At 46.1% G+C, this 10771-nt stretch overlaps 1 protein-coding gene across 4 annotated transcripts in view; it reads left to right on the forward strand.

Moving 5' to 3' along the window:
* The window catches only part of golgb1 (golgin B1), a 45081-nt gene that overhangs the window by 23580 nt on the left and 10730 nt on the right, over positions 1 to 10771 (forward strand). For all 4 annotated transcript variants that reach the window (XM_066705550.1, XM_066705553.1, XM_066705551.1 and 1 more), the window contains exons 10-11: positions 4013 to 4098; positions 4521 to 9592. In XM_066705550.1, coding sequence (XP_066561647.1) covers positions 4013 to 4098; positions 4521 to 9592 — 5158 coding nt within the window. The remainder of the gene's footprint in view (positions 1 to 4012; positions 4099 to 4520; positions 9593 to 10771) is intronic.

Genomic DNA, 10771 nt, shown 5'->3' on the forward strand with positions numbered 1-10771 from the left:
GCACCATGGCATAGATTCTGTGAGTCTCTGGAACTCTACTGGAGGGATGGAAAACCATTCTTCAAAAATATATTTCCTCATTTGGTGTTTTGATGGTGGTGGTGGAGAGCGCTGTCTAACACGTTGGTCCAAAATCTCCCATAGATGTTCAATTGGGTTGAGACTGCGAAGGACATAGCATGTGATTCACATAATTTTCATACTCCTCAAACCATTCAGTGACCCCTCATGCCCTGTGGATGGGGGCATTGTCATCCTGGAAGAGACCACTCCCATCAGGATAGAAATGTTTCACCATAGGATAAAGGTGATCACTCAGAATAACTTTGTAATGATTTGTAGCCTTCCCTCTAAGGGGACAAGTGGACTCAAACCATCCCAGGAAAATGGCCACCACAGCATAACCGAGCCTCCGAGCCCCCTCAGTGTAGGGGTCAAGCAGTCAGACCTGTACCGTTCTCTTGGTGTATGCCACACATGCACTCGCCCAATTGTCAAGACCATATAACTTTTTTCCACATCTCTGTAGACCAGTGCCTATGGTATTTGCACCACTGAACTCTCAAATGTTCATTTGTTTTTGTAATGAGTGGTTTATGCACTGCAACCCTACTATAATATCCCTCTCTGTGTAGTTCTCGATGGACTGTTCTTGCTGACAGTCTGATCACTTCCTGCATTGACATTCTCAGTCACCTGGGAAAGAGTTGGTCTTCTGTTTTTTCCTTACATATCACAATAATGCACAAGCATCACAGTCATCAAATGTGCGCTTTCGACCACAATTTCCAACCCTATTTACTGATGTCTTTCCCATAGATCTAAATGCAGGTGTAACTTTAGTCACTGTTCCTATTGAAACACTAGCCAATTGAGTAGTCTTTGTGACTGAAGCGCCTGCCATTCATGCCCCAATAATGACCCCTCTTGACTATAAGTGACTTAGATGCTTTCCTCTTGCCATCTTGATAGAAAATCGAGGTCAACTGGGCCTCCTCAGAATTTTCATACATGCCGCAGAGCATTATAGTTAATTGTTTTCACTCATTTATTCAGGTTTGTCTTTTTATTTGTCACCTGTCTACAGTATGTGTCTACAGTTCTGGAAAAAATTAAGAAATTAAGTGGTCTCTTCATTTTTTACAGAGCTGTATATATATTATTAGTAGTAGTAGTAGCAGATAAATATAATTTTTATTTTAGCAAATTATTTATTTTCCTGACACATGTATTGCAGGGCAACCCACATTAAATATCACAACTGCATTTTAAACATACAAGGATCTGTACAGTTACATAGATAAAGCCAAGTCAGTGAATCAATTCTTATGGCTTGCTCTACTGAATTTTTTCCACTCTGTCTGTGTAGAACCTGATAGACAGGTTTAACTATAAGTGAAACACACTCTCCTGACACATTAGGCACATTTACACTGCCATTTAATCAGTATCAACTGTGTCCAAACTTCATTATATGCATATATTAAATGAGTCCTTTATAACACAGCTATATCAAAAACTGTTGTTTTATCTCTGTGAATTATTCTAACAAGTAAAACCAACACACTTATTTTTTCACAACCAAAGCAATGAAAATAAAAATACAATTATATATTTTTGCTAACATAAAATAATGAGCCATTTAGTGTTAGTTTTAACTATTTTATTTTTAATATGGGAAGTATGGAAGTGTTCTCCTATTTGCTCCACTGATGTGAAGGCTGTTTGTCTGCCCCCCTGTCTCTAAAACAAACATCGCTGCAGTGCATGCTGGAAATTGAGCCAATCGAGCGTTTACACTGCCAGGTTCAAATGCTACCGATGCATTTGATCTGGATCTGTACCATCTCCCTGAGAGGTGCATTTGAGGTGCTACCGATGCTTTTGATCTGGATGGCAGTGTAAATGCACCTATTTTCCTCTGCTATATTAACAACAACAACAAAATTTTACAAATCCTCAACGTCAGCAGCTCTGCAAAGTACCATGATATTAGTCAGGAGATGCCTTACGTATAACAACAATGTCTTGAAAAATGTATTGTTTCTGCTGTGTAGCTCTAACCAATAAAATGCAAGAACTGACTTGTATGGTAAATCACCTGTGTTTTTGTTAATTGGGCATGCATCACCTCATGCAGAATAGCTCACAATTTACGAGGAGGGAAGAACATGTATCAACTTAATGTTAAGAGGGATGCTGAACTTAATATTAGGGAGCAGACAAAAAACTGGAAATGTAATATGCCAGAAAATATTTTGGATATGCCGGGACAGCTGCCTAAAAAGGAGAACAATCCTGGCAATACCTGGACAGATGGCAACCCTGTTTTCCCCACCCTCGTTCGCCTTCAATTGGAGCATTGTCTCTAAATACTAGCCCGCACTGTCTCCATCTGTATCAGTGTGAACAGAGGTATTTGGTAACTGCTCTAGTATTGTAATGGAAGTGTGTAGGAGCCAATTAGATTATTTAACGCGTTATTATTTAGAATATATATATTTATTCTGTATTTGTCAGTTTATGCATTTGGATTAATTGTACTTTGTTTCTTTAAGAAACCGAGCTTTATGTATGTTCCATGGCTCGTGCGCTTATATATATATAAATATATTTGAAATCAACTGTCATAGATTCAGTTAGTTTAGCTATGGAGCGTCACGGTTTTCTGACCGTGTCATAACACCTGTGTTAATTCATGAAATCAACTTGTAAATATGTATAATGATTACAATGAAATCGTGTAAATAGCCGTAAATATTTGACCTGTGGAACCAGTGGAATAAATGTTTATTTGCATGATTTAATATGGAGTCTGTGTGGATAACGACAGGGTGATGCATGTCAACCATCAGCCCAAGCTAAACCTAAGAAAGCCGCTTCTACAAAGTGGGTCAGTACAGCAGTAATGGTGGCACCTCCTCCTCCATCTCTGTTGTTGCCTAGAATACCTACTAATTGTTTGGTACACAGTGACCTGATCCATCCCTGTGTAAACCAATTGAGATTGGAGATTAGCTGTTCTATTTATACAGCAGTCTCTCTCCATCTTCATTTTTTTCCTTGGTATGTTTTACACATTGAAGTCTGAAATTAATGCAGAGATAAAAATGAACTTGTATCTAAATTGTTATCTATTTTTATTCTGTTCTGCAATGCTGCATTTGCAGTGCCAAGTGCAGAGACACCATTAGCATTCATTATGCATCACCATAATGCATTAGCATGCATTAGCATGCATTAGCAGGAACCTCAACCCATATCAGACAATTAAATAATTGTCCCAGCCTTTATTGTGATCTGTGATACCGCACTATAGTGCCAAATAGAAAGATTAACACTGTAGTATTATTATTATTATTATTATTATTATTATTAGCAGCACTGTACACCACTGAATAACACCAGTAATATACCTTACAATAACCTAACAATACACAAATCTAGCCAACACCAACATTTGAATCAACACCAAATGTGTTTTAGATAGGTCAGCAGAAACCTAATCCTAACCTAAACAGAATGTTCTAGATTTAGTGGGGACTACAAACCAAGTCCTAGTCTGAACCAAAATATAGTTTCCTGTACATAATTTAGCTACATTTTATCAGAATAATGCTATCTCTACAATCTGTAACTGTAAGAACATTCCTTTCTTCACCTGTATTCCTAAATCAATTCTAACTTATCCATGTTCCTGTCCAACCCTTAAGCCCAAACAATGCTTAGCTCCATAGATATCATCAGGGAACAGATTATTATTATGATTATTTTGTATTATTATTTCTGCTGACACCAGAATTTTGTAAATACATATTTAAGTCTACAGATTTTGTACATATTACTGTTTTTGTTGTTCGACCTTAAATATGTGGTTTGCTATAATGATGTAGACTAACCTTTCCACAAACTAGTTTGAGTCTGTTCCAGCCTGTCTCTTTTACACAGTTACTATCATTGAGTCTCCAGTTCTTGTCTTTGACTTATGACTTTGACTTTTTTCCCTCTTTAGAAATTAAGGAAGATGGAGAGCCGAGTGAGGATGTGTCAGATGGACAGATGGCCCTGCAGACAGACGCACCTTCCCACACTGTGCAGGTACAGATCAACGCAGTAAACAGGAAAATGAGCGGTATATGTATAGTGTGGGCCTGATTTTCCTGAGTTGATAATGGATTTACTAATGAGTGAGGCAGTACATATTTTTAATCTTGTTATTACTTAAAAAAGAAATAATAATTATTATTATTTATTATTATTTATTGAATAAAGGCACTTCACAATAGAATAAAAGGGGGACAATACAATTCACAAATAAAATTTAAGAAAATGAAGGACAGTGCATGTGTGGGGAGTCTTTATTAGCTGTGTTTTGTGACAAGAAAAAACAGGTCAAGGGAACTTTGTTAAAAGTTATTGGCAAATTAAATGGAATGTTAAACAGATAAACAATGGGAGCAGAAGTGAATGACTTAATAATTCAATCTCTGTCCTAATCTCTCTTTCTCACTCTGCTTTAGGACTTGGCTGATATCTCTATAGTATCTGTGCTGGAACGGCGACTGGTGGAGCAGGAAGAGGAGTTGGTCTCGCTTCGCTCCCAGCTGGCAGTGGCCAAGGGGTTAAACACTGGATGGAAGAAGGAGTATAAGAAGGGAGAGGTGGAAGGCACAGGGGGCACAGAGAACACAGCAGAGGGCAGTACAGATCAGAGGGATGCCAGCACAGAAAGACAAGACTCTGCAGCACAGAATAAGGAGAGCAGCATAGTGTCTGCTAATCTGCAGTCCAAGAGAGTGAAGGAGGAGGAGGACACTGTCAGCGGCAGTGAGGTTTTGTCTGCCAACACAGAGGTTCTGCAGACCACTGATTTGCAGCTGGAAGTGACAGTACAAAGATCGAGCAGTGGGCTGGATAAAATTTGTTCCATGGAAGAGTCTGTGGCCCAAGCGAAGGGGGAGATGGCTGTCAGTATGGTCCTCCTTGAACGTTCCAAGTCCTGGGAAGGAGGTGACTCCAAGACTTGCTTGACGGAGAGCCGAACTGTCTCCTCCTCCTCCTTCTCTTCCTCCTCTGTTGTCACGGTTTTGCAGGAGAGGAGCACGAAGGCTTGGGACCACCAGGGGGCGCTTCTGCAGGCATCAGACTCACAGGAGCTTATGGGGGAGCTGAAGGTCAGGTGCGAGGAGCTGCGTGTGGTGCTGCAGCAGCGGGAAGAGGAGCTGCAGAGCCTGAGGGAGGTGGCCATGGAGTCCCAGCGGCGGGCGCATGAGGTGGAGTTGCAACTGGACACAGCCAGAGCTGAACTGAGCCACACAGCCCAGTGCAGGAACTCGGCGCTAGAGAGTCAGCAGCTGGAGAGCGGGGTGTTGGAGGAGCAGCTACACAGCCTCCACACAGAGTCTCGCTCCAAGGACCTGAAGATCCAGGCACTGCAGACTGATCTGGACCATGCTCAGCATTGTCTGGCTGAGCAGGAGGGCCAGGGCCATGTTCTATTGGCCCAGCTGGAGGAGAAGAAGAGGGCCATCTTGGAGGTAGAGCGGAGGCTGAGTGAGGCAGAGGCCAGAGTGCAGGAGCTGTCACTGGAGATCAGCTCAAATGATGCCTCCCTGACCAAGAGTAGTGATGAGGTGGAGGAGCTGCGGCAGCAACTACAGCAGAAGGAGCAGGAGATCCAGGAGCTAGGAGAGGGAATGTCTTGCAAGCTTGTGGAGGCTGGGGAGGAGAGGTTTGCACTAGCTGAAGTGAAAAGGTTGAAGAAGCAGCTGGAAGAGATGGAGAAGGCTTGTGTTGAGAGGGAGACAGAGAAAGAGGGCAAGAAAGAAGAGAGACAGCAGGAGCTACAGGAACTGCGTAAGGATAGGGAAGTCCTGGGCACCCAGGTGGAGGCAATGAGGAAGGAGGGGGAGCAGTTGAAGAGGAAGCTCCAGGCAGCACTGGTGCACCGCAAGGAGCTCCTGAAGAAGATTGAGGGGATGGAGGGAGAGAGGGAGAGGAGTAAGGAAGGAGGAGGAGGTGGTAAGACAGAGAAAGAGAAGAAGGAGAAAGAGGATGAGCTGCAGAGCCTGGCCAGAGAGAGAAAGAGAGAGCATGAAAAGGAGAGGGAGGAGAAGATGTTGATACTAGAGGCTGCACTGGAAGAGGCCAGGCAAGCGCTGAGAGTGAGGGATGCCCTGCTAGACTCTCTGCAGGTGCGGGTCAATGAACAGGACCGGGTCCTGGCCCACACAACTTCAGCAAACCAGAACCAAGATGCAGGCATCCAGACAGAAGATCCTAAACCCCCTGGGAACCCTGAGGAGGAGATGGAGAAGACAGAGTTGGACATCCGGCTAGCCTCCCTGGAGTCTGAGCGCGAGACCTTACAGAAGAAACTGCAGGAGGCGCTGACATCTCGAAAGGACACCATCCGCAAGGCCCAGGAGAAGGACCGGCACCATCGTGAGCAGCTGAAGCAGCAGAAGGAAGAGTACAGTGAACTGCTGGAGCGCTGCAAGGAGCAGGGCCGCGAGAAGCAGGGGCTTCTGCTCCAGCTACGGGAGCTAGAGGAGATGCAGGCAGGGCAGCAGGGGAGGCGGGGTGACCACATGAGGGAGGAGCCAGAAAGAGCTGGGGGAGACTGGGGCCAGGAGAGCTGGGTGGACTTTGCTGGACCAGAGATGGAGCAGCAGGCAAAGCAGCAGATGTCCAGCACGGACAAGCCATTCCTCAAACCTGAGACTGCAACAGCAGCAGTAACTGTGGAGGAGGAGACAGAGGAAGCCCGTCAGGTGCTAAAAGGGGAAGTGAGGGCAGAGCAGGAGGCCAGGATGGAGCTGGAGAAGTGCCTGACTCTCAGGGAGGCAGAGCTGCAGGAGCTGCACAAGGAGATGCAGAGTCTGCGGGACAACGAGCGGCAGATAGATGCATTGTCTGGGGAGATTGAGGTGCTGAGGAAGCAGTGTCAGCAGGCAGAGGCACATGCTGAGGCACTGAGAGTGGAGATGGAAGCCAGGGGTGGTAGCGGGGGCGGCAGTGGCCCTGGATTCGAGCCCTCCATTGTTGGCCTGCAGGCTGAGGTAGAGGAGTTCAAACTGTTTCTGAACCGGAAAAATGAAGAGATCTCGGATCTTGGCAGGCATCTGTGTGAGCAGAACACTGTCCTCCAGTTGATGCAAGAGACTGTGTCTGAGAAGGATCAGCTGATTGCCTCCCTGCAACAGAGCCTGATGGCTGAGGAGGAGAACAGGCAGAAACTGGAGGCTGAGATCCCACTTAAGCAGCAGGAGGAGGAGGCAGCTGAGAGCGCAGAGCGGTTGCAGCAGCTGCAGCGCAAACTGCAGGCTGCCCTTTTCTCCCGGAAGGAAGCCCTGAAGGAGAACAAGGCACTGAAGGAGCAAGTGGCTGCTGCTGAGAGGGACAGGTTGGATCAGAGAGGGAGGCTGGAGGCATGTGAGACTGAACTGCGAAAGCTAAGGGAGGAGAGGGAGAAACTGATCCAGGAGGTGGATCGTACCCTGCTGGAGAACCAGAGCCTAGGAGATTCCTGTGAGAGCCTGAAGCTGGCCATGGATGGAGTCCTGGCAGAGAAGAATTCATTAGAGAAGGAAGCCACCTCTGTGAGGGAAAGAGCCAACCAGGAGATTGCAGACTCTGTTGAGAAGCTGCGCGGACTGCAAGAGGAGTATGAGACCTTACTACGCTCCTATGAGAATGTAAGCGACGAGGCTGAGAGAGTGCGGCGTGTGCTGGAGGCGGCCAGGCAGGAGAGGCAAGAGCTGGTGGCTAGGGTTCGGAGCCAGGAAGTGGCGAGGCGGGAGGCAGAGGAGCGAACTGAGGAGGCAAGACAGGAGGTGGAGACTGTGAAGGACAAGATGAGGAAGTTTGCCAAGTCCAAACAGCAGAAGATCCTGGAGCTGGAGGAGGAAAATCACCAGCTGAGGGAGAGGGAGGAGAGAGCCAAGGAGAGAGCTGTGAAAGTACAGAAAGGAGAGAGGCAGGAAGACATGGAAGAGGAGAGTAGAGCATTGGAGAGGGCCAGGGAGGAACTGGAGTCTCTGGCTGCAGAATTAGAGCATGTCAAAACCCAACGAGACTTGCAAGAGCAGGAGGCAGCAGAGCTGCGACAGAAGCTTGCAGAGGAGCATGAACAAGGTGAGCTGCCCTCTCAGGATGGGACCTTCATCACTGCAGCCCAGCAAAACCGTACTGTTTCAACCCTAACCCCAAGCCCAGATAGGCAGGGACCACCAGATAGCAGGGAGCACACAGACCAAACAGACAGTATGGAACGTCCTCTGCCAGACAGCACGGGGCAGCAACCAAAGATGGATGACAAAGAGGGAGAAACATCAGAGAGGCAGAAAGATACCAGAGATGGTCTGAAGGAAGAGTCTGAGGAAGCAGTGAGGCTGAAGCAGGGGGTAGCACTAGCTGATCAGCTGGTGTTCTTGGAGCAGCAACTGCATGAGAGCCAGAAGCAGGTGGAGAGGCAACAGATGGAGGCTGAGCAGTGGGAGTCAGAGCTACGCAAGGCCAAAGCCCAGCTTCAGGCCCTAGAGGCTGAAAAGGATGACCTGGAGGAGCAGCTGATGGATCAGCTGGCTCAGCTCAATGGCAGCATTGCAGCCTACCAGCAGGAGGCAGCGGAGAGTGCGGAGCGCTTGGCAGAGCTGGAAAGGGAGACTGAGAGGCTAGGAAGGGAGAGTAAGGAGTGGCAGGCTCAAGCTGAGAGGGAGACTGAGAGGGCCATTCGTCTGGAAGAGGACAGGAGGCAGGCCCAGAGAGAGAGGGCGGAGGCCGAAGCGGAGATAGGGAGCAAGCGGGAGCTGCAGGAGAAGCTGAGATCAGCTCAACGAGGCAGGGAGGGCAGCCAGAGCCATGCCAAACAGCTGCAGGAGCTGCTGCGTGAGAAGCAGATGGAGGTCAGGCAGCTACAGAGGGACAGCATCCAGTACCAGGAGAGGATCAGTAGCCTAGAGAAGGAGACCAAGGCACTGCAGCTCAGCGGAGATGAGGCAAGACAGCAGCTAGAGGCAGCCCACAGGGAGGTGAAGAAGGCAAGCGAAGAGAGAACACGAGTGGAGGCAGAATTGTCCACTTACAAGGTGCGGCTGGATGATGCCCAGAGTGAGGCGGGGCGTGCACTGGCAGAGAAGCGGGCATTCGAGGAGCGGGTTAGGCATCAAGAGGATGAGGCCAAGGCTGAGGCGGAGAAGAGGCTAGAGACAGAGAGGCAGCAGCTTCAGATGGAGTTGAGGAAGACGCAACAAGGGCTGGAGGAGGTGCTGAGAGAGCTGGAGAGGGAGAAGGTGGCAGTGAAGAAGGCCAGGACAGAGGTGGAGGGCAAGGAGGGTCAGGTCCGGCAGCTGCAGGGCAGGCTGGACGAGGCCCTGTCCGGGCTAGCCGCCTTCTCGCACTCTATGTCCTCCCTGCAGGACGACCGTGATCGTGTGTTAGATGAGGCCAAGCTGTGGGAGAGCCGCTTTCACAGCACCCTCCAAGGGAAAGAGGCAGAAGTGCAGGGGGCAGAAGCGAGGGTGAAGGAGCTAGTGGAGCAACTGCAGAGTGAGATGGCACAGAAACAGGAGCTGCAGGGCTCTGTTGACAGGTGAGGCTGTGATACTCTCTATTCCAGGACTCACTGTGGAGAGACGCTGAGGCTACTGTCAGAAGTACCTCACCTGCTGTAGAAGGTCCCAGAAGGATTCTATTTTAAAAGCATTGAATGGAAACGGCTCTAAATTCTATGTGATATCAATTTTATTTTATTTTTGTATCTAGGCCTATGTATTAATTTGTGTTCATATAATGCATGAGCTCAACATTAAGACATTTTTATTCAAGTTAAATTAGCTCCAAGACAAAATACTTCTATGTGGAGAAGCTAAGCCTCAATATTTACTCGATTAAAAAAATAAATAAAATAGTAATACTTCCATACGGAAGTATGTTTTCGTGTCTTAACAATGAAATGTTTACACTTTAAAGGACAACATGCATAGATAACAGATATAATTAACATTGCTTAACATTACCATCATCTTTTATCATCAAAGGTCGGGAATTCCTCTCCAAAAAGAGAGCAGCATTATCTTCTGAAAATGTTAACAGACTACTTTGTCTGAGCAACTGGCTCAGTGAGAAGATATTGAGCCTATGCCTTTATAATTCTATAAGATGCAGTGCAGAATTTTTTCTGAATTTCTCTGAACTTTATTCACTAGTTTTAACATGCCATTAATTAGTGAAAACGTTTCATTAATCATGATTTTGAAATTAATAATTTGACAGCCCTAATATATTACCCATGTGTAACTTGCAATGTGTTGTTAATGTTTATCAATGTATTTCTTATATTTCAATATATTAGTTTTTCCACAACATACGTTTCCAGAAATTATACTCTATTTTATCAAAACTAAAACAAAAAACTCACTCCATAGTGGCTCAGAGGTCTCAGACAAAATGAGACACAATATTCAAAATCATGTTATCTTCCATCTTCCAAAAATACTTTAACTTAATTTGCATATTTTCACCTCTTCCAATATATTGGTTTCAGTAATGATCTCGAATACAAAGGCAGTATACTTTATATTACTAAAGTGTTTAGTTTTTTCCACCCAATTACTTTTATTGGATTGGGTTTGCAGAGATCCTGACATTCTAAAACAGTATGAAACTGATGCACTTTTATTTATTATAGAACAACTGCTGGCACAATTATTTTCAGCAGTAAAAGCATGCTTACAGTGAGGGAAAAAAGTATTTGGTCCCCTGCTGATTT

This window comes from Amia ocellicauda, chromosome 5 (genome assembly GCF_036373705.1).
Source record: "Amia ocellicauda isolate fAmiCal2 chromosome 5, fAmiCal2.hap1, whole genome shotgun sequence".
NCBI lineage: Eukaryota > Metazoa > Chordata > Actinopteri > Amiiformes > Amiidae > Amia > Amia ocellicauda.